This window comes from Salminus brasiliensis, chromosome 7, assembly GCF_030463535.1.
Source record: "Salminus brasiliensis chromosome 7, fSalBra1.hap2, whole genome shotgun sequence".
Classification (NCBI taxonomy): domain Eukaryota; kingdom Metazoa; phylum Chordata; class Actinopteri; order Characiformes; family Bryconidae; genus Salminus; species Salminus brasiliensis.
This window is the reverse complement of record NC_132884.1, coordinates 15,055,581-15,077,787: the sequence shown is the minus strand read 5'-3', so window position 1 is coordinate 15,077,787 and position 22,207 is coordinate 15,055,581. Positions and strand designations below refer to the sequence as shown.

The 22,207-nt window shown below is 39.7% G+C and overlaps 2 protein-coding genes across 6 annotated transcripts in view; both read right to left on the bottom strand.

Moving 5' to 3' along the window:
• gad1b (glutamate decarboxylase 1b) overlaps positions 1-10,186 on the bottom strand; it is a 29,998-nt gene extending 19,812 nt beyond the window's left edge. Inside the window, exons 1-5 of one of the 4 annotated variants that reach the window (XM_072683977.1) lie at positions 9,811-10,186; positions 8,533-8,621; positions 7,041-7,103; positions 2,571-2,717; positions 944-1,186 (exon numbers count right to left, since the gene is read on the bottom strand). In XM_072683977.1, the coding sequence (XP_072540078.1) occupies positions 944-1,186; positions 2,571-2,717; positions 7,041-7,103; positions 8,533-8,614 (535 nt within the window). In that variant the 5' untranslated portion in view covers positions 8,615-8,621; positions 9,811-10,186. Of the gene's footprint in view, positions 1-943; positions 1,187-2,570; positions 2,718-7,040; positions 7,104-8,532; positions 8,622-8,783; positions 8,868-8,953; positions 9,209-9,810 lie in introns of those variants that run through there. The other 3 variants (XM_072683978.1, XM_072683976.1, XM_072683979.1) reach the window with 3 other exon arrangements.
• A 2,178-nt stretch (positions 10,187-12,364) lies between these two features.
• Positions 12,365-20,532, bottom strand: erich2 (glutamate-rich 2). 2 transcript variants are annotated; one of them, XM_072682957.1, is made up of 10 exons: positions 20,366-20,532; positions 20,163-20,202; positions 19,014-19,053; positions 18,407-18,443; positions 17,947-18,036; positions 16,358-16,455; positions 15,808-16,004; positions 14,636-14,693; positions 14,258-14,329; positions 12,365-12,862 (listed from the first exon to the last, which is right to left on the bottom strand). In XM_072682957.1, exons 1-10 carry the CDS (start codon positions 20,371-20,373, stop codon positions 12,648-12,650), a joined length of 855 nt encoding a protein of 284 aa, XP_072539058.1. In that variant the 5' UTR covers positions 20,374-20,532; the 3' UTR covers positions 12,365-12,647. The 2 variants fall into 2 exon arrangements, with proteins under 2 accessions (XP_072539058.1, XP_072539059.1); XM_072682958.1 differs by having other exon boundaries at positions 12,744-12,887.
• Between the last annotated feature and the right edge of the window lie 1,675 nt (positions 20,533-22,207).

Sequence of the window (22,207 nt, the reverse complement as noted above, 5' to 3'; positions counted from 1 at the left end):
TGGTTCCAGTTTGAACTGCTTGCATGCTTTTAATTGTGTTTTTTATATCACAGTTTACACTTTAGATAATTATTATTTGTACTTCTCCTCTGAGAACAGACACCAGTATTATCCACAGTGGCCCGACGTGGTGATAGTACAGCATGAGTTTAACCATGACATGTGGAACATGCTACAACATTTTCATCTCCAGGTCTTGTTATTCTGTCATTAATCTTAAAACTTAAAATAAAAAAACGAATATAAAGTCATGTGTAACAATGTAGTATATAGTGAATTAAAAATATAAAGGAAGGACAACATGCATTGTAGTGTTAAGTAAGCTTTTTGCTGCATGTCTCTGCATGTCCACATCCTCCACTCTTAAAAAACAAGAGTCCACAAAGGGTTCTTTAGGAAATGCCATAAGAGAATCACTTTGAGTCCCTCAAAAGCCCTGTCTGCCAAAAAGAGGTTTAAAAAACCTTGATCTAAAAGTTTTCTAGCAATTTACTGAATCTGCCACAAACTCTGGAGGTATCACATATCTCATTTTTAAACAAGTTTCTATAAAAAAAAGGGACCTCTTACATAGAACTCCTCTGGCACCTTTATTTTTTAAGAGTATAAATTTCAAAATCTACATAGAAAATACTGCATTTTTAACTTGGAGGAGGGAGGACAGTGTCGGTTTGAGAAAGGTCAATAAGGGCTAATATAGAGAGCAAAAATGTTAATTCTCCTTTTGAGTTTAATCTTCTGATTCAGTAATACAGTCCGTATTGGACTGTCATGTGCAGTTTTTAAATGGAGAGACAATGATCACAGACATATTTATCATAAATGACCACTTTGAAAGCCTAAAGAAAACAAAAAGCCTAAAGAAACACTTCAGCCTTCAGTCACTCTGAGTGTCTCTCGGATCAGACAAGACTACTGTTTACAGTATTTGCTCTTAATCTACCTGTTCGGACTCCGTACTTCAGCGTATCTCTGCAGTCCACCAGAATTTGCTCCAGAGATTCGGGCTGGTCAGAAAGCTCCAGGTTAAAGCCTTCCATGCCCTCCAGCAGCTGGTGGGGGTGGTGGAAGTCCAGCACTTTGGTAGATCTGTCGAAGGTCTTGCGGACATAGGTGGTGAGGATGTCCACCACTTCCAGGAGGAACTGCATGGTTGGCTCTTCACCATTTTTAGCAGGAAGTAAATCTAAAGATATAAAGAGTAAAACAATATATACTGAAAAAAATAGAACGGAGTAAATGTTCACATGAAGTGCACGTGTGTGTGTGAAAGATTCCACATAAATAAAATGAATCATCACCATCGCTGTCTTTCAATGAACTTCTTTTGACAAGAACTGTGTTGATGTAACGTATATAAGGTATTGGACTGAAATAAAGCTAATTGAACTGCTTGTTAGCAGATGAAGTATATTTTTGAGGTTGAAAGGGGGGATTGAGAATGATGAATTGAAATTGTGTGTCACAGTGGAAATATGCTCCAAGGCATTACTGTGCACAGTTACACCTTTACTTTGATCCACAAGAAAAAATTAACAGTTTTCCACATTAAAGAAAATGTTTTCCACATTAAAACTGCTTTCAATTATCATGATGGCAATGAGTCAAACTGTGTTACATGAATGCAACAAATTGCAAGCAAGTATGGTAGTATGGTAAACATGAATCTCCTCTAATTGTACAGATTGAGTATGAAGACATATTATGCAAAACCTCATTTGAAGTATATATCCTGTAACAACTGTGAAATGAATATATACTGAATAAAAGTTTAAGTTAAATAAGCATCTCTGCAAGTCTGCATTATCCACTAAAAAAAAAAAAAACTAGAGACCACGAAGGGTTCTTTAAGTGATGCCATTTTACCTCAATTTTTCCTCATTGAAGTTTTCCTCAGCAAAAAGCCTGCTTTCAATTTATATGATGGTTATAGGTCACATGGTTCAAAGCAACTATAACATGTTACATGAACACAATGCATCGCAAGCAAGTAAACTAAGAGAAAGCAACTGCATTCAATTAATATATTTTATATATGTGCAAACACTTGACATTTAGATTCAAACATTTTTTTCCTGAACATTAAAATAACTTTTGAGGTTATATTTGATGTGAAAAATCGGCAAACATACAATTCTGTGCATGTAGAACTAGGTAAACTATAAGTTCAGGATACAAGATTCTATGTACTCCTGAGCTGTGTGACTGGGAAATAGTTGTACATAAGCAAGGAAGCAAATACATTGTTTTCACATTAGTAAATAATTGATACATCAATAAAATGTTACATCGACACAGTTTTGTCATTCAGGCTATGTACTTTTATCACTGATTTTGTCAATGTGGTATATGTTTTAAATGACATGTGCCATTTCAGTGCATTTCTTTTTTTAGAGCAGTTCCCTGTGTTTCAGCACCATGGACAGTTCCAACCAGCAGTTTGCTTGATCACAAAAACTGAACAACAGTCAAAATAATAATAATAATAATAATAATAATAATAATAATAATAAATAAATAAATAAATAAATAAATAAATAAATAAATAAATAAAAGGAATCTCTTCTTACCCCGAGCAAACAGGTTGGAGAAGTCGGTCTCCGTGCGTCTGAAGTGTTGCTCTCTTTCACTCAGCTCACTCACCAGCTGCTGCTTCTGGCTGAAAGCGCCCACCATGCGCCCTTTCTCATCCAAACTGTTGTTCTTTTGCAGAAAGCCTGTTTTATTACATGGGGCAGAGGAGGAGGAAGAATGAAATGGATGGTTGTCATTAGAAAACATCTCTAAACCGTCTTAGAATTTAGATTTCAGAGAATGAAAACAACAAAACTACAAATCCCAGCTGGCTAATGTGTAAGGCAAGTTGTACGGCACATGCCAAAGCATGTCTGAGGGACGAACAGTGTGGTGGGCTGATATATATATATGTATATATAAGCACCAGGTCAGTGCTGATTTAGGGTGTGTATCAGGACAGTGCTATTTATGGACATGTTTGGCTAGAGGGGGTGCAGTGACATCACTGGTTATTGAGTCTGTCAAAGGAAGCACGAAACAAGGAATATCAACCCTCGTGACACAATGGGCCCCTAAACACCCTCATATACAGTATGCTGAAAATCCACATTTACACACAAACTCACACACGGGTCTCAAATATGCTTCCATTTACACACCCCAAGTACAGCTTGATATACATGTCCCATATATACACACACCCCACCATATACACACCCTGCCGTGTACACTTGCCACTAGTGTACATGTGCACAATATTCTCTAGAGTTTATTCAGAATTATGTAATAAAGAAAAAACATCCAGGGATTGGCCTTGATGAGAGGTCAATAGAGAATGACCAGATAAACTATCAGAAGGGATATGGTAAATCAGATAACCAGTCTGTACAGTTCTGGTGAGCTAAATATCAGAATGCACAACATGTCGAATCTTGAGGCAGATGGGCCTAAACACAGACGATCATGTCTGGTTCCACTAGTGAACTCAGAAAGCTGAAGCTGCAGGTGCCACAGCTTCACCAAAACTTGATTTTCACTGTGGCAGAGAGATGGCCCTGTCAGAATTTGGCACCAACAACATTATTTCATGGACCCAACCTGCCTTATTTCAACAGTCCAGGCTGGTGGAGGAGGTGTAATGCTGTGGGGAATAGTTTCTTGCTACACTTTGGGCTTTTTGATAAGAATCGATCATTACTGGAATGCCAAAGCTTCCTTGAGTATTATTGCTGACCATGTGCATCCCTTTATGGCCACAATTTACCCATCTTCTAATGGTTTCTTCCAGTATGATAATGCAGTGGTCAGAGGTCTTCAGTGTTCTTAGGCTGTTACCAGATCTAAATCCAAAAGAAATCCTATCAATGGATATATATATATATATATATATATATATATATATATATATATATATATATATATATATATAAGTAGACTCACCTGAAAAATCAGGTGGAATTGCAGGAATTTTACAATCACAATGATACAGGAAAAAGAGGTGCTTTTTAGTCTTAGTATGGTGTCCCTAATAAATTGCTCAGTGAATGTATATTCCATAGATTTATTTTTAGTATAGTATATTCCCTCATGTGCACCTTATCATAACACCACTTCACTGTCACTGTCAGGAAAAAAACCTTGTATCCCCAAAATGGCAACACTACTAGAAAATAAAATCTCAATGAAAGTCAAAGTAAAAAAAATCAACCAATATATTGACATATGCTAAAATATTTATCTGCACAAACACACACACACACACACACACACACACACACACACACACTGGTAAACAGTGTCTTTACTAACTAAATGTAATTTTGGGCTAGCTGTAGCAGTACTGAAAATCTTGCTGTTGGAATGGATTACATTGTATACTCTTTCCATCACATTGTGCCAATCTTACAGCACAATATTATTTGATATAATTAGATTATGTGATTGAATTGTTCATTTAATAAAAGTAATTCAAAAGAAGTTGAATTTTCATTATTCAAATGTGTACATCGGTTCCACGTGAATTAAAATGTTACATCAACACAATCATATACATCATGTGTACGTTTACTTTAGTTGTGTTGATTACTTGTGTGGAACAGATGTACAGTTCAACACACACCTTTCTTTTCAGTCTGCAGAGGATTTGTCTCTTTGTCCTTGAAGCAGAAAGTGAATGTATCTCCAGCTTCGGTCTCACAGCGACCTATTTTTTTCTGTGGGTTTTCAAGGTCTACATGCAGGGCCCCCCATGTATAGCTTATTTGAGCTCCCCGAACACCCCTCTCACGCCTCAGTGATGCTGCCTAATCCAAATGGGTCCATGTCATTGGCCACAGGCAGAAAAGGCTGATAGACTGATACAGTGATGCTCCATGACACTGATCCAACAGATACTTTACTGCAATAAATTGGATAAACAGTAGAAATGAAACATGGCTGATCAAACCACCATGTAGAAAAGGTTAGTTCATGTTAGGTCTTTGTTTTAGTGATGTCACTTTTGAATAAAGAAGAATACAGGGCATATATTCTATATATCAGTTTAAAAGACACGGTAAGGAAAATAAAAAATATTCTAATTCTAATAGAAACAACCAGGTTAGAAAATGATCATATAAATATATTATTAAATTACATTCATATTTGGGTTACACCAACAACAAAGGCAAACCTGGGTGTAAAAGAAGACAATTATAGAAAAACAAATCCTTAAGGTTACCAGATCATTTTCAGAGCAGCAAATTATTTTATTCCTCCCCTTTGAGGGTGAGTAGAAGATGTGCATCACTGTGAATGAGTGATACCGTGAAAAAGGCCAATTTTCCCAAATTAAATGGGAAGAGCTCCCTCGAGCTTCACACTTGTCCCAGTGGACACTGATTATCATCTGCAGTATCTGTATTATCACACAAAACAGAAGCCAAAACAGCGAGTCTGCCCCATTGAAGCTAAAGCTGATAAGAGCGGGGATGTTCCGTGTTGTAAATCTGAACATCAATGGGTTTATTACTGGTAAGAACCTCAAAGGTCTCACAGCTAATCTGATCTCCTCGGATTATCTGTCCTCATATGTGCTGGACAATTATTTTCATACATTTCCACGCAGCTTGTAGGCAGTACAATTATTCGCGTTATTTCTGCTGGTCAGCGGATAAAATATCAAATACAGTAATTCATATCTGGACTGCAGGCTGTAGTTTAAGCGCTGGTTTGAACACAGAGAAGTCGGGTGTATTTTAGGACAACAATTATATTAAAAAAAGAAAGGAAATTAAAGATTTAAAGTGGGGACGAATAGTTGTATTCACTGTAATCGATCGTTTTTCTAAAAACGAATAAAAACGTTGTTATTCGATCTTTTTTTCCCTCCGTTTTTCTTTTCTATTTAAACTGCTTTCCACCAGAAGAGGGCGTAGTGCAGATTCCCTCTGCTGAACACATGAAATCCTGAATTTAGCGATTTCCTCTGCTGTAGACTGATAATGGAAATATTAGAAAATAATATTCAAATATTAGAAAATTCTGAAGTTTTTAGGGGGTTAATTTGAGTTATATGTTATATGAATAATTTGGGGTACATTTGAGTTATAAAATATTGCTGATAAAAGCGCTGTTTGCAAAAAATGATTTATCAGTCGTCAGATCAACCTACACAAATGACCACACCTGGTAACAGTTTGACTGGTTTTATTCATATTATATTAAAATAAATACTTTTAAATGAAATTATGGTTCATTTGAAGTATTTATTTGAGCGGCAGGACCCCATTTTAATTGCTTGTTACTACATGAAGTATTTTTTTTTTAAAGTTGAGCAGATGATCACATTTTTACAGTGTAGTTTAATAGTACCGTTACTGTAATCTGTAGGTGCCCTGTGTGGGAGTGATGGGGTAAATCGGACCCCCCCCACCCCTCCTCTCAGAGGGGCATTTATGTAGCCGTTAGGGGCAGGTGCAGTCTGGTCTGAAGCAGTGGGTACACTCTGAGACCATTCTAACGGGCCGTTACATTTCCCTGCCCCAGTTAATCAGCCGCGGCAACGAAAAGCACTGTTTTAGAACCGATCCTCGCTGTGCTTTCTGGTAATCTTCGTTTGACACACATTCAGGTCTTTTCAGGTCTTGAGGAGCCTGAAGAGCAGCGAGGGCGAGCTTTACCATCACCGCTCTGCAGACATGGGTTTTCAGTCATTTGTTGTTTTTTTTTTATGCCAAAACGGGGCACACATGAGCTCACTGTCACCGTGCCCACCATGCCAAGCGTCAGACAGGTCGAACTGACAGACTGGCGGAGCTCCTTTCAGCAACTCCAGCTGGAGTGAAGATCCCACATCAATACCTGAGGTCACCAGGGCTCCTGACGAAACGATGGATGAGTGTGTAAACCTCGTATTGTTCGTCTCTATCCTGTTGTTAGATAGGCACACCATCTCCTCAAACCCCTCTAGGGGAAGATATGCAGTGTGTCGAAGGCTACCCAACTGCTCAGCGGGGGCAGTTGCAGTACTTTGGGCCACTTACCGCAAATCTTCATCCCCAGCTTCCTCGTGCAGCCGTGCGCGACCCCGTACCACCCGTCACCCGCTACAACACACACACACACACACACACACGCATACTGAGCGATTGATCGATCGATTGACTGATTGATATTGGCTGATTGAGGCGGAGGCGCATGAGATGGGGCAGCACGGACGCGCACGAGCAAACACGAAATGTAGCGTCTTACTACACACACACACACACACACTTACACACACTTACACACACTTACACACACTTACACAGCTAAAGCCAAAGTGAAAGACGAAAGTGAAGAAGTGAAGAAGTGTGAGAGTCAATAAAAGAGGAGTGCATGAGAGAGAAAGAGTAAATGAGGAGTGCGTGAGGGAGTGAGCGAATGAGAGAGTGAATAAATAAGCAAGTCAGTGAGGGAGTGAGTGATCCAGAGAGTGAAGACGGGTGGAGCGAGTGGAGATGTGAGTGAATGCACATCAAGCACAAAGTGAAATTCAGCAGCAAAAATATGATCAATATAATATTAAACTACATCCAAGTTTTGTACATTTTCATTCCTCTAACTTCTACGGGTGTAGGTCAAGCATTGCTCTACAGTATTCTCGTGTGTGTGTGTGTGTGTGTGTGTGTGTGTGTGCTTATTTTCGCAAAGGAGGTAAATCTCTCTCTCTCTCTCTCTCTCTCTCTTTCTTTCTTTCTTTCTTTCACTGAAAATTACCCGAATTACTGGGTCCAATCAAATTTAGCCGGAGGGGCGGAGCTTCACCGTTTCTAAGCAACGCCGTCATCTTTCATTAAGGCACCGTTATTTGAGCGCAAACATAAATGCACACAAACAGCTGTAAATATGCTCATATTTAGACTCTTCACCTGCGTTAAAACATCACAAAACTGCGACCGGGGCCCTTTCTGAAGCATAATCACAGAAAGGCAGCAGGACTGTGAATTATTCAGGCTGTAATTGCGGGTAATTTCAGTCATTTTCAGTCATTTTCAGTCATTTTCAGTAATTGTCGGTCATTTATCTGTCTGTGCTGTCAGCATAAAACTCGCCAAAATACAAGAACCACTATACAGCACACAGAGCTGTAGCAAACTAAATACACAAAGCAATACAGCGTTAAACTAAACGTTTTCATATTAATTAAGATACACAGATCGCAATACATTACACATACACGCTAAATGATTTATCTAGTTATTATTATTATTTTTAATTGCTAATTTAAAAATTAATTTTAGTACAAATTAGACAAATTTTAATAAATTATTATACATTCCTATACATTGACTCGTCTTTTTACTAGCATTATTAACATTTCAGCCTTAATTAAAACATTACAAGCTAATTGACAACAATAATAAACTATTATTATTATTATTATTATTATTATTATTATTATTATTATACTGTGAGCTTATTGTTGTTTGTGTTTTTGTAAAAGTAGCTTATGTGTGTGACTTCCTTCAAGTGTGCCTGCGTGTGCGTGTGTACCTGCTGGAGGTGGTCGCACATTAGCTGTGTTTGGGTCCAACTGAGGATCGCAGGCTGATGAAGAGGATGAAGAGGCTGCCATCACTAACCTGCAGAACACACACACACACACACAGACACAGAGTTACAACCCACACACACACACTAATATCTGCGCCGTTTCACACGAGCACACAAGGCTGCAACACACACACACACATACACACACAAATACCAGACAGAAACACACACACACACACATATTCACACACATTAGTATCTTCTCAAAATGTGAGGCTTCACTCTACGGCGTCATTAATAAACAAGCTGTTAATCAATAAAGCATAATCGAAGAGTTTCCGCAGCGCTCTATAACACCAGAACCAGCCGCTACAGAGCACACACAGCCGGACTGAACCTCAGAAACACACGTATAACCAACCTCTTCTTCAGTCAACTGGGTTTAGACCGTCCCTCAAAAACAACCCCCACACCTGCGCAAATCAGCCTCTCACACCTCTCACAGCAGTCAAGACCGACTAAATCCGCCTTTAAATAATCCGAATCCCAATCCAGTTTCATTCTGTCCGCGTTCTCTCTTTCACCCACATCACAAGTTCAGTCAAACTTTTAGACACGAAAGATGGGAAATAAATGACTGTATTGATGGGTGTGTTGAGCTGCATGGCTGAGCAAAGTCACACACACACACACACACACACACACACACACAGGCTGAACACGACCGCTGCCACTCATGTGGGAAATGAGCTGTGGGCTTTAAATGAGGCTGAAGAGATACACACTCAGTCAGTGCTGTCAATAATGCGAACCAACACGAAGAATCATAAATCAAACACAAATATGATAAATAATAGCAGACCACTAAACCTCATCAATCAAACGAGACGGAGCATAAACACAAACAATAACAGTCATAAATCAAACACTAAAATAATACAATAATATAAACAGACCGATCAGCACAATCAATAGTCTATATTAATCATAAATGAAATGTTACAAATGATGAGTGAATAAAAATGAGAAACTTAAATACATGAGAAATAAAGCATCAACACGCAAATAAACACTAACAAATCAGCAAATCAGTGACTAAACACCAGCAGTTAACCAGTAAAATGATGAACGATGTAAATCTGGGACGAATACATTTCAATAAAACGCTAAATCACTACATCAGTGGCCGAGAATCGCAGATCCACACACTGACGCTGAAACAGACCATGTTCGTTGTTTCGTGTGTGTGTGTGTGTGTGTTTTTTTTTTTTTTGTTACCGTGCTTGCAGGTACAGGTGTGCAGACTTTTTCCTCCAGCTCGAAGTGCGTCTCTCTGATGTCCTTATTCAGCCCTGGTTCAGCCCTGGTTCAGCCCTGGTTCAGCCCTGGTTCAGTCCTGGTTCAGCCCTGGTTCAGCCCTGGTTCAGTCCTGGTTCAGTGTGATTCGGTGTTAAATAGCTCCCTGTGAGGACGCGATCAGCTCCGTTTAAACTCAGTGTCTCTCGCGCCTCTGGATTATTTCCTCCTTCAGCTCCGCAATCCGCTATTTATCCCTCCAGCGCGCCCGTGACTCACCAGCAGCTCCTCAGACCTTTGCTGCAGACTGGGCTCTAACACAGGGGCCACACGCATGCTGTCAGAGGGGCAATTAATACACACCTCCCAAGAAGTTTCACCTTTCAGAGAGAGGGAGAATGGGGCGGGGGGTCCTGACAAGAACATCTTAATTGTTTTATCCAACTCTCTGTTTGTTCCCACTTTGCTGCTTTTCCTGTTTAGTTTTTTTTTTTTTTTCTTTCAGTTAAACACTGAAATCGTTCATTGCTGTGGAGTTGCTTTACACCGTCAAGTGTTACAGCCCAACTTTACACCCCAAAATGTTCATAAAATGCTGCGTATTTGCCCGTTAATGTTTCGAAGCCCCTTTAAACCACAGCGACCAGCAGGGGGCGTCAGAGAACCAGTCTATTCCTATGTGAAGCTCATCCACAGTCCAAGCGCCTAAAATCCGAGTCTGACTAAAGTCACGCTGTGTTTTCAGCTTGTTTACGTTCTCTTCAGGTCTGCTGAATCATCAGCCTTAATGTTGAGATCAGTTAGAGGTTCAGTGAAAATTCTCAGCAGATGGATTATTATCTTGTAGTACACATGTAAAACGAAGTTAGGTTGGTTTTGCTTCTAAACATACACTGTGTCTATAACTGTCTATAATGATAAACAGTCTGACTCATCATCTGATTCAGATAATAAGCTGAGCTAGTTTCTCCGCTTAACACGTGTTGTAGGATGATGCTTTTACATTAGAAAGATGTTCAGCGCTGCAGTTTTACAGGATAGATAGATGGAAAGATGGATAAATGGACGTGGAGGAGTGGGTAAGTGAAGGGCTGATGGATGGTCGGATAGAGTAATTAATGAATAGACACTTGAAAGGATGGGTGCACAAATTGAGTTGATGGCTACATAGATGCATAGAGAAATGAATGAGTGGGTGGAATGGCAGCTGGATAGGTGGATGGATGCATGGATGGATGATGGATTTAGTGTGTGGGGATGAATAAATGACTGGGTGAATGAATGGAATGGGGATTATTGGATAGATGGCTTAAGAATGAATGAGTAAATAGATTAATAGGGAAGAGATGGTGGGCACATGGATGGATGGATGATGGATTGACAGGTGAAAGCATTGATGAATACATGGGTGAATGAATGGGTGAATGGTTTATGGATGACAGGAGATGGATGCATGGATAGATGGATGATTGGGTAGATGGTTGGAGGGATCGATGGGTGACTGCGTAGATGTTTCGATGAATGGATGGATTAATGATTGGGTGGATGTATGGATTATGTCAAAGTATGAATGAATGGGTGGATGGTTTATGGAGGGACAGGGGATGGACCTCATCTCCAATTCTCCCACTCATCCTAAAAGTATTGGATCGAACACAGTCATTCCCAAGAACACCGTTGCTGGGGAGGCTTTATACCCATCTAGCCCACGGCTGGCAATAAGCATGTTTATGTTTATCTGCTTAAATACTATGTGCAATACCCCCCCCCCCCCACATGTGCAATTAAGAGTCATTTGCTGTGAATAATATTGTTATTGCTTTTTAATTCTTATTTATATTGTGTATATAGTGTAAATTATTTATCTACATTTTTGTAACTGAATGTATTGCTATCCCTTTCTGCTGTGACACTGAGAATTTCCCCACTGCGGGACAAATAAAGGATTATCTTATCTTATCTTATCTCTTATCTTATTCTATTGGCAATACTTCTCCTCAGGGACTAGACAAGCTGTGTGTGAATTTGCACATCTGTGTCAGCAATAGGTGCCACTTAAAGTAGCTGAATGCATTCAGTAGAAGGGGTGTCCACAAACATGTGGACATACACCCTGCAGCCATAACATTATCACAGCTGACAGGTGAAACAGGTTAAAAACAATGATTGTCTTCATCTACATTGGCATCTGGTGGAGTGAACACTGTGAACACTGAAGAAAAAGCACAGAATCTGAGCCACTTTGACAAATTAAGATGGCTAGATGACTGGAACAGGAACAGGACTTAAAAGATTCTGCTGCTAACAGCTTGGTGCCAGATACCACGGTACACCTTTCATCTTGTGAAGTCCATGCCTTGAATGGTCAAATCTGTTAAGGCGGCACAAGGGGGACCTCCTCAACAGTAGGCAGTTGGTGTTAATTTTATTTCTGGTCAGTGTATAGCGTAGATGAGTGAGTGGATGGTGAATGGATGGGTCCTTTATGAAGTGAATCTGTGCATTAAAAGAAACACAGACATCTTTGTAATCTGGACAAAATAAGTATTTATTTGTAGTGTGTGTGTATTCTTTTGCAGCTGTTTGATGTATATGTGTATTTATATTTATTATTATATTATATTATATTTATATTTATCTGGGATGTTGTGTTCATGCAGAAGAAGTGAGCAACTGAGCAGTTGTCAAAGAAACTAAATAATTAGATCAAATGTAAAAGCAAAACACTCCAGCAACGTCGCATTAAAAGATCCAAAAAAGCTGGCAGTGCGGGTCATAAATGACAGTCCTCCCAGCTATGCAGGGGGAGGGGCTCTTCTTCACTGGCTGATGTCTTCCTTTCCATCAGATGCTGATGAGTTATTGTCAGTGGACTCTCCTTCTGAATCACTGCTAATAGAGTCTTCCTCATCATCATCATCATCCTCACTGTCATCATCAGTGTCGTCGCCATCATCCTCATCATCATCGTCTTCACTTTCCTCTTCATTTTCATCAGATTTGTTGTCCTCACTGCTGGAGCCTTGTGCTTCTTCTAACAATAAAGAGATGAAAGGATGCTGACAGACACAGATATAAAACCATGTGTCAAATGTTTACATATTAAGTGATAAACCTGTTCACCAATACTATTGCCAATTTTCTAAATTGAACATACTGAGGCTAAAATGTGGCATCTAAAAGCTTTATGGTGCATTTTGTTATGTTTTATACATTTCAATATTTAACATTAGTGAATAAATAGAAATTTGACATAAAATGAGCAAAATATGTAATTTTAAAGGGTAATCAGACCAGGGTTGTTCAATTTTGGCTGTACCGGACTGTACAGTACGCATAAAGTAATATCACATTAAACACATTTTCATGTAGTAGCACATCTTACATTAGTTTAACATTTTAAATTTGCATTTAAATGTACACCCACTAAGCAATTGATTAGGAACACTATACTAGTACTGGGTAGGGCCTCCTTTTATTCTCCAAACAGGCGATTTTCTTCATGGCTTGGATTCCACAAGGTTTTGAAAACATTCCTTTGAGATTCTGGTCCATGATGACATGAATGCAACACAGATGTGTAAATCTCCTGATCTATCACATTCCAGGTGTTGCTTTATGACATGGTGCATTATCATACAGGAAGTATCCACTCGAAGCCTGGTAAATTGTGGCCATGAAGGGATGCATATGGTCAGCAGTAACGCTATAAAAGGCTGTGGCATTCTAGCAATGACTCATTGATATTAACAGGTCCAAAGGGTGTCCAGAATACATTCCCCACACCATTACACCACCTCTACCAGACTGGTCTGTTGGCACGTAACATGCTGGGATTCAAGGATTCAAGCTTTTGGCACCAAATTCTGACCCTACCACCTGTCTGTCTCAGCAGAACTTGAGATTCCTCAGACCAGGCTATGTTTTTCTTTAACTGTAAGGTCTGGTGAGCCTGTGCCCACTGCAGCCTCAGCTTTCTGTCCTTGACTGACAGAAGTGAAATCCAACATGGCCTTCTGTTGTTGTGGCTCATCCTAAAGGTTCTTAGGGTTCAACTTGTACATATGCTCAGATATTTTTCTGCTTACCCCAAATGTTCCAAGTCATCATCTAACTCTCTCTTCAACAAGATGTTTCCTTTTCCGGAACTGCAACTCACAGTTTTTTTTCCATATCGCAAACTCTAAAAGTCAATTCTACGTTATAGTAAGAAAAAGGTTCCTTGGAGGTTCCTCAAAGCACATTAAAAAAAGCACTCAAAGCACCTCCATAGTTTCAAATTGAAGAACCTCCAAATGTTCCTTAAGCATCTTATATTTTTAATAAGTTTCAGAAATTCACAAAATGAAAATGTAAATGCTAACGCTTATAAAATGTGTACAATGCAGGAGTAGATAGAGAAGAAAAGAGTGAGAGAATATTATCATACCTATCAGTATCCTCTCTTCAATCAGAGGGAGAAAGTGCTTGGCCTCGGGGTTTTCTGGTTCGTAAATAAGAACTGAATGAAGATAAGCCGCAGAGAATAAAGAATTCAGATGGTCAGGAGGGTGTGGTCATGTGTACTCAGATATGTACTTGCACATCTACAAAATTACAAATTAACATACAGTGTGTTGTTATATTGACTGCACTTCCTGTTTTAATTTATATATAGTATAGTAGACACAGACTGCAAAAAAAGCATTAGCTAGAAGCCCTACATTCATTACTTGTGTACATAATGTATTGTCCACATAAATTAGAAATAAAAAGCATTGATTGTGAAACTGTTTTGCTCTGGACATAAATGAGAAGTGTTACTCACTCATCTGACAGAGTTTCTTTGCTAGTGGGTAATCCTTCCCCATCACAGCCTTAAGAAACTGAAGATGGCAGCACAGATAACAGCGTATCATTAACAGCCTCATCACAGAGCTTCTTAAAATGAGCAATTGTTTTGCTAGATGTATGATTCATGCATGAACTGATATTACATTACTGATATTATCCCCACTTTGGTCACTCCCAATTCCCACACACTAGCTACACTCTTTTTAAAAAGGAGTAACTTAAAGATACTTTGGTAAAAGCAATGGTTCTATATAGAGCCATGACACCTGAATGAATCATTTGAGTGCCTTTTTTAGATGGGTGGAAAACCTTTTGTAGTTGATTCTATTTAACACCAAAAAGAGTTCTTCTATCATTACGAGTCAAAGAACCCTTTTCCAGTACTACACTAAACCTAGAGACGTCTCCTAGGATATCACAGATTAATGAAATTGGAGAAAAATATTGCACAGACAAGGCCGTCTACTAGATTTTGGAGCATTGCTGTGAGTAGTTGATTGCATTTAGCAACAAGAGTGTTAGTGAGGTCAGGATGTTGGATGTCACCAGCCCACCTCATCCCCATCTCCCCACATATTTCTGAAGGTATTGGATGGAGCACCATCATTCCAGAGAACACAGTTCCACTGCTTCACAGCTCTGTGCTGTGGGCCTTTGTATAACCCTCTAGCTCCCATCTGGCATAGTGCCAATAGGCTGAAATTCAGAACAGAGAACAGAGTTAAGATTAGATGTTAAGATTTAGAGTTTGGGTTGATGTTAAAGGTGCCATTTAAATGCTCTTATTCTGTATTTTAAATTATTCTCTGATATCTACAAAATATCCAGCTGCAGAAAAAGGACAACTGTCTTTTCATACCCAGTTACAGTTCTATGTTTTGGCCTTAGAATAAAACTTGCAGATTATCCTTGTATGATGGGCTCATGAATAATTTGACAAGTTCTGCTCTAATTTACAGGCTACACAGACGCCACATAGCTTCCCATGCCTAGCACAGCATAGCACCACATCATGTCACATTGCATAGCTTTAATTTTGGCACTGTACCAAGAACATTGTAATTATTGTTTGTAATTATTCCAGAGTCTTATCAACAGAGTGATGAAGCCCTGGTGTTTTCCCTTAAATAAAATAATTTTTCTCACCTCTGCAAGCAACTCAATGGGAGCATGTTGTTCAGCTGTTTCTTCATCTTCTCCACAGTCTTCATCATCTCCACTCTCTTCCTTACTCATGCTTTGGCTATTTGGACACTTTGGCACACCAAGAGACTGCTGCACCATCAGTACAGGTTCATCCTGGTGTATCATCTCTACACACTCTGCACTTTCAATCACCTCTTCTGCAAACAGGACACACCAACACTCTTAAACATGTACTGTAGGTGCTAAAGGGCTTCTTCTATGGCTATGTTCTTCTATGGCATCATTCCACAGACCCCTATTCTTTCTTTAGAAGCCAAAAGAACCTTTATTATTAAGAGTGAACAATGCATTGGATCATTGGATGTCACATGTTTAACATATTAGACATTTTCCATTTCAAAAGCCTGAATCGAGCATGTGTAATAACATGTCCTAGAGTATGTTTGCATACACTAACTGGCTCATGTGAATAGAAAGCAGTCTACTGTTCTATACTTCGGGTGGCCCCTGAGGGTATTAATGAAAATATGGGATGGAATGGCTACAGTACCTGTGCCAACAGGAGACGACTGTGTTGCTACTTTTTCCTTTTCATGCGTGGTTACGGCTGTTCGGGACGAAGCCTGTAAAACAGCCCCCGCCTGGCTCCTGGGGTAAGGGATTATAAAAAGGAAATGTATTAGAGCTTACTGGAGCGAATTAGTGCCACTGGCATCTACAGTCCATAAACCACAGCCATTCATGACCTCAGACGGAGGATACAGACAGGAAAATGCCATTTCTCCTTCATAACACACATGGAGACATAATATAGAGAATACCAGACATAAAAATCAAGGGATTTATGATATGTAGTAGAATTACAGCATTCGCATCATTGCAAATAATCTGCCCAGTTGTTTACTAAACTTCAACTTCAGCATTGCCTGGTGCCAAATATTATATTCCAGTACAGTCAAGCCGGAAAGTCTGCACATCCCTTCTCCACATATGACAAAGTGAGAGCAGGTAAATAGACATTTGCTAATTTTTTTAAAACAAAATGTAAAGTATCATCTGTACAAAAGTCTGCACACCCTTTGATATGCTACCTAAAAGTGAGTTCAGGTGCATTTTGTGTCCACTGCTACTGACAGAGATGTTTCTACAACTTAATTGTGGTTGTAGTCCATCTGTGGTAAATTCAATTGACTGGACATGATTGGGAATTGCCTACACCTGCCTTCAAACTTCAAGTCATGGGGTCATGGAATTATCTGCAGAACTGCGATCGGGGAAGATGGGCCTTGGCCAAGGAGGTGAGCAGGAACCTGAGGGTCACTCTGACAGCATATGTTTGACCTTTCAGAAGATAAACCATCCAGACAGTACTCCACAAATCACACCTTTATGGTAGAGTGGTCAGACAGAAGTCACTCTTTGGTAAAAGGCACATGACAGCCCGATTGGAGCCTGCTTTTTGGCCTCAATACCAAGCGTCATGTCTGGAGGAAGCCAGGCACTGCTCATCACCTGACTAATGCCATCTCTAGAGTGAAGCATGGCAGTGGCAGCATCATGATGTGGGGACGTTTTTCAGCAACAGGACCGGGGCGACTAGTCCTGATAGAGGTAAGGATGAATGCAGCTAAGTAGACCGAGAACCTTGAAGAGAACCTGCTCCAGACCACTCTGGACCTCAGACTGAAAGTCTGTGATTGTTCTTAAGTGGTCCAGCCAGAGCTCAGACCTAAATCCAATTGAACATCTGTGGAAGGAGCTAAAAATGGCTGTGTACCTGGCAAAGCTTGCAAGGAGATGCCAAGAGGAATGGGCAAAAATGTCCAGGAACAAGTGTACCAAGCACGTAGTATCTTTTCCAAGATAAAATGAAGCTGTAATTCTGTCAAAGGTGCATCAACCAAGTATTAGGCTAAGGATATGCAACCCCTAAATTATTTATTTTTGACAGTAGAATACGTTTTCACTTCGAAATCATTGCTGATTGTGTGTATATGTTTGAGGCAAAAAATGATCTAAATCTATTGTAGAATAATTCTGTAATGCAATAAAATTTGGGGAAGGTAAAAGGGGGTGTGCAGACTTTCCGGCTTGACTGTATACCAGTGCACTGTGTAATAACAAAACTCTTAATTTCACCTGCTAGAGTTCCCATTGACCTGTCCTCTATCAGAAATTACTGAAGGACGCTTCCCCCGTGGCTGTACACCTGGCTGGGATTTAAGTGCCCTAAAAACACCAGAAATGTCATTGAACTACTGACTAGCACAGAAAACACAGCATTTAAGGCAATCTACTAAGTGACCATGTTCGTCCTGTGCGTGGGGGTAAGTAATATGATGATATGTTATGATTAACATGAAAAACTACACCAAAAACATTTTCTGTGTATATTACAGGTATTCTAGGACACTGAAGAACAGTATCAAATGTTAGACATTAGAGAGTCTGTACACAACAAGAACGGTATAGTAACTGCATAAACTGCCAAGCAAGTAGCTGATTAGATTAGATTTTATTTTATTAATGTATTCATTTCTTCCTAAACTTTTAAAATGTTGTATTCATGGAGAAATCTCATTTATAAGGTTAAACCTACTTTGGTTTTGAGTGGACTGATTTGTTTACTGCTGGCTCTGAAAGCAGAAGAAAGAAATGCAGTAATTAAATCCAGTCTGGGTAGATTTCTCTAAAACCCTGCAAGCAAACATGAATATCAATACTGCTTCATCTCAGTCTTTATACACTATATGGACAAATTAAAAAAGAGTGTATCCTTCTTTTGTTGGAGTAACAGTTTCTATTGTCCAGGGAAGTCTTTCTACTAGATTTTAGAGAATTGGAGAATGCTGTGAGAATTTAAATTGCATTCAGTGACAAGAGAACTCAGTACTGGGGGCTCTATACCCTTCTGTAGCCCATGCCTGGAATTAGTCATGGTGCCAATACATTCATGTGTATTCTATTGGTAATACTTCAATACTGGGACTAGACAAGCTTTGTGTGTGTGCATTTGGACATCTGTGTCAGCAATAGGTGCCACTTAAAGTAACTGAATGCCCTCTTTAGAAGGGGTGTCCACAAACATTTGAGCATGTAGTACATTTCAGTGGTTAAAGCGCTATGTTAATACATAACAACTACAACATTACACAACCTAAAGCCACTTTCATTGGCATAGCTGATCAACTATTATTTTTGCCTACCTCCTGGGATGTGGGCTCCTGCTTTTACAGGTACCGCACCCTGAAAGAAAGATTACATTAAAAGCTTGAAGTGAAGTAAAACTTGAGTAAATGCAGGCAGAATAACAGAGAATATACATGCTTCTTCACCATCAAGATCTGCCACTTATGTCAGCAGCCTTAATGCTGATTTACATTACAAAAAGGTGTGAGGGGATATTTCTGGGTGTACTGGGTCTTGTAAAAAGGTTTGGTCACTCCTGGCCAAATAACACATTTTGACCTTTTTATTGAGAAGTATTAAACATCTCTGTAGCTAATTAATCATAAAATACATCCTAATGTGCCATTAATATGTCTTTCAAAACATAATTAAAACAAAATCATCACTGTGGCCTGTGATGTTTTTAACAAGGTTTTAATTGTGCCCAGATTTCAAAGATTTATGTGTTCTCTTTGATCTCTTCTACAATGTTTTGTTGCTGCCAGTGGTATTGCCAACATTGCTTTGGCAGAATGGATTCATAAACTACCAGCACATCCTGGATGCAAATGTCAAATCATCTGTGAAAAGGCAGAAAGGCAGAAAAGAGATTGGTTCTACAACAGGGTCATGGTTAAAACACCCCTCAAAACCACCCAGAAGAGACACAAACTGAAGCTTTTGGAATGACCCTCATAGTCTCCTGATCTAAACATCACACAACAGTTGTGAATAGACCGCAGACAAGCTGTGCAGCAAAACAACCCAAGAATATCTCAGAACAAGAGACTTTCTGCAAAGAAGAACAGAAAAATCCAACTAATGGAAAAAGACTTTTAGTTGCAGAAGCTGTGATTTTGTACTAAGTCCTGACACTAAAGGATACCCATGATTTTTTATGTTATGAAAGACAGAGTGACTGCACATTAGGATTTGCTGAAAATATTACCTGTTATGTATGGTAAGATACAGAGGATGTGTGTACTACTTCTCAAATAATAATAAAAAAGACTGTGTCATTTAGCTAGCTAACCTTTGCATAAGACTATATGGAGTAGGATTTTAATACAAACAAGTATTTTGCTGCAATAATAATAAAATATGTCTGTTGGGAAGGCCATATAAAAACTAGAAATCCATATAAACAGTAGCTATAGCAAGCGCGTGGACAGGGGGCAGCTTCTTACCTGCGCTGGGAGCTTTGAGGAGTTGCCAACACATAATAACCTAAAGTGCGAAGAGTTAGCAAAGTTAGCCAGCAGTGTAAAAGCACAATATGCACATCATGAAAGAATACCATCAACAGGCATAGCTAGCTAGCTATATGAGCTAGAAATATGAGAAGCAGAACGAAAATCAGTAGCTAACGTTATCTGTGATTAGTGATTACCTGCTCATCTGTCCGAGATCGCGTTACAAACACCAAACACACACTTTACTATGCTTCTTTTCTGCTTTATCGGGGTGTGTATGTTTGTACTGAGCTGAACCGTAGCTTTAGTGGATTTGGTAGCTTTAATCGTTTCCTTTGCTCTTGTTTGTGTTGAGTCCAGCAAGCGTCTCGTTTCCAAGGCAACAGGTCCCTCCCTCAACTGTTCCGGGTGAAACACGACCCGCGTCTGGAGTCTGCTCCTCTGACCCCAAGTTAAGTAGACCTGCGTTAGTGCTGTTAAATGCGGCAGATTTCGTTTCCCTTTCCATAGACGAAAAAGGAGGGTGATAATGTAAATCTAATACATGCACCTATGTGATACATGGTTGTTTTTTATATAAAGCATTAGGGCGCTCGAATCTTAATCATAAACCTAGACACAAAGACAACCAGCCTCATTATGATTTCCAGTCCAAAACAGTTCACTTCAATTTAATTCAATTCAAATGTATTTATTTTGCACTTACAGATATCCAGGTATGAGCCTCTTTTGAGCAAGCCAGTGGCCACAGCAGCAAAAAAACTCCCTCAGATCAAGAGGAATAAACCTCGAGAAGAACCAAGAGTCAAAAGGGGAACCCATCCTCCTCTGGTCGACAAAATAAAAAGCAAAAGAGGAATAACACAATAAAACAAAACTGACTAAAGAAAAAAATGCAAATGTGCCGTCAAACCATTAAAGATCAAAAGGTGAGTGAGATGATAAAGTCCATGCAGATGAACAGTCACAAGCACAGTCATGCAGTGAGGTGAGGATGAATCAATGCAAGGCCCCAGAGCAGGGTAGCGGAGAGCCAGGTCTGGCAGTACTGGGATGGAACAGTTGGAACTGGGCATCTCAATACATGAGAAAGAGAGAGAGAGAAAACGTAAAGGGGGAAAAAACACAAGGGGGTTGTTACAAAATCTGGTACAATGTTCAAAGAACAGCACCGCCAATAGGCCGCCCCAAAGCAGCCACATTAGGTTATCATGCTCAATGCCAAGCACTGGCTAGAGGGGTGTGAGACCCCCCAGAATTGGTCAGTGAAGCAGTGTGGAACTGCATTCTCTAAGGTGATAGAGCTCAGTCCAATATCTTTGAGATGAGCTGATGGTGTGGTGTTTCCGATTCGGAAATAGCCACTAAACATCAGTACCTGAACTCACTAATGTTCGCACGACTGAATGCAGTCAAATCATCAAAGCAATGTTCCAGAGTCTACTGTAAAGCCTTCCCAGAGCAGTAGAGGTAAGGGGAGGGGGCAAACTCTCTAGTAACACTCTTCATTTTAGAAGAAGTGTTGGTGTGTGAAGAAGCGTGTAGCGGACATACAGTGTTTAGCTTTTGTCTTTTATGTCATACATATCTGCAGATTCTCTGAGAATGGCCCACTAACCACATGTAAAAACTGCTCAACATGGGTCTTGTGTTCAGAAACTGACTAGTGATGAACAGGGTAGAGGGGGCTGATAAATTGTGCAGCCATAGTGGACTTATAATAAAGGGGGGCCTTGTAGGACCTTGCAATGAAGTGGATAGTGAGTGTGTACTCTCAACAATACTCTCAATAACTTTCCACCATTCTGTGATCGAAGCGTGGTGAACCATGAGCCATGAAGTGTAGTTTGTTTTTGCTGTTACAATATTCCCTCACGCAGGTCTAGACCGTACACCACTTTTGGTCCATGACCCAGTGCGAAAGGGTTGCTCAGGGGCAGAACTTCCGAAAGATAAAATTATCTTCCGCCTCAAAGCTTCTTTCCCGGGTCATGAGGGAAGTATTTTACCTGACAGAGGTCTAAGGGCCGAGGACTTGC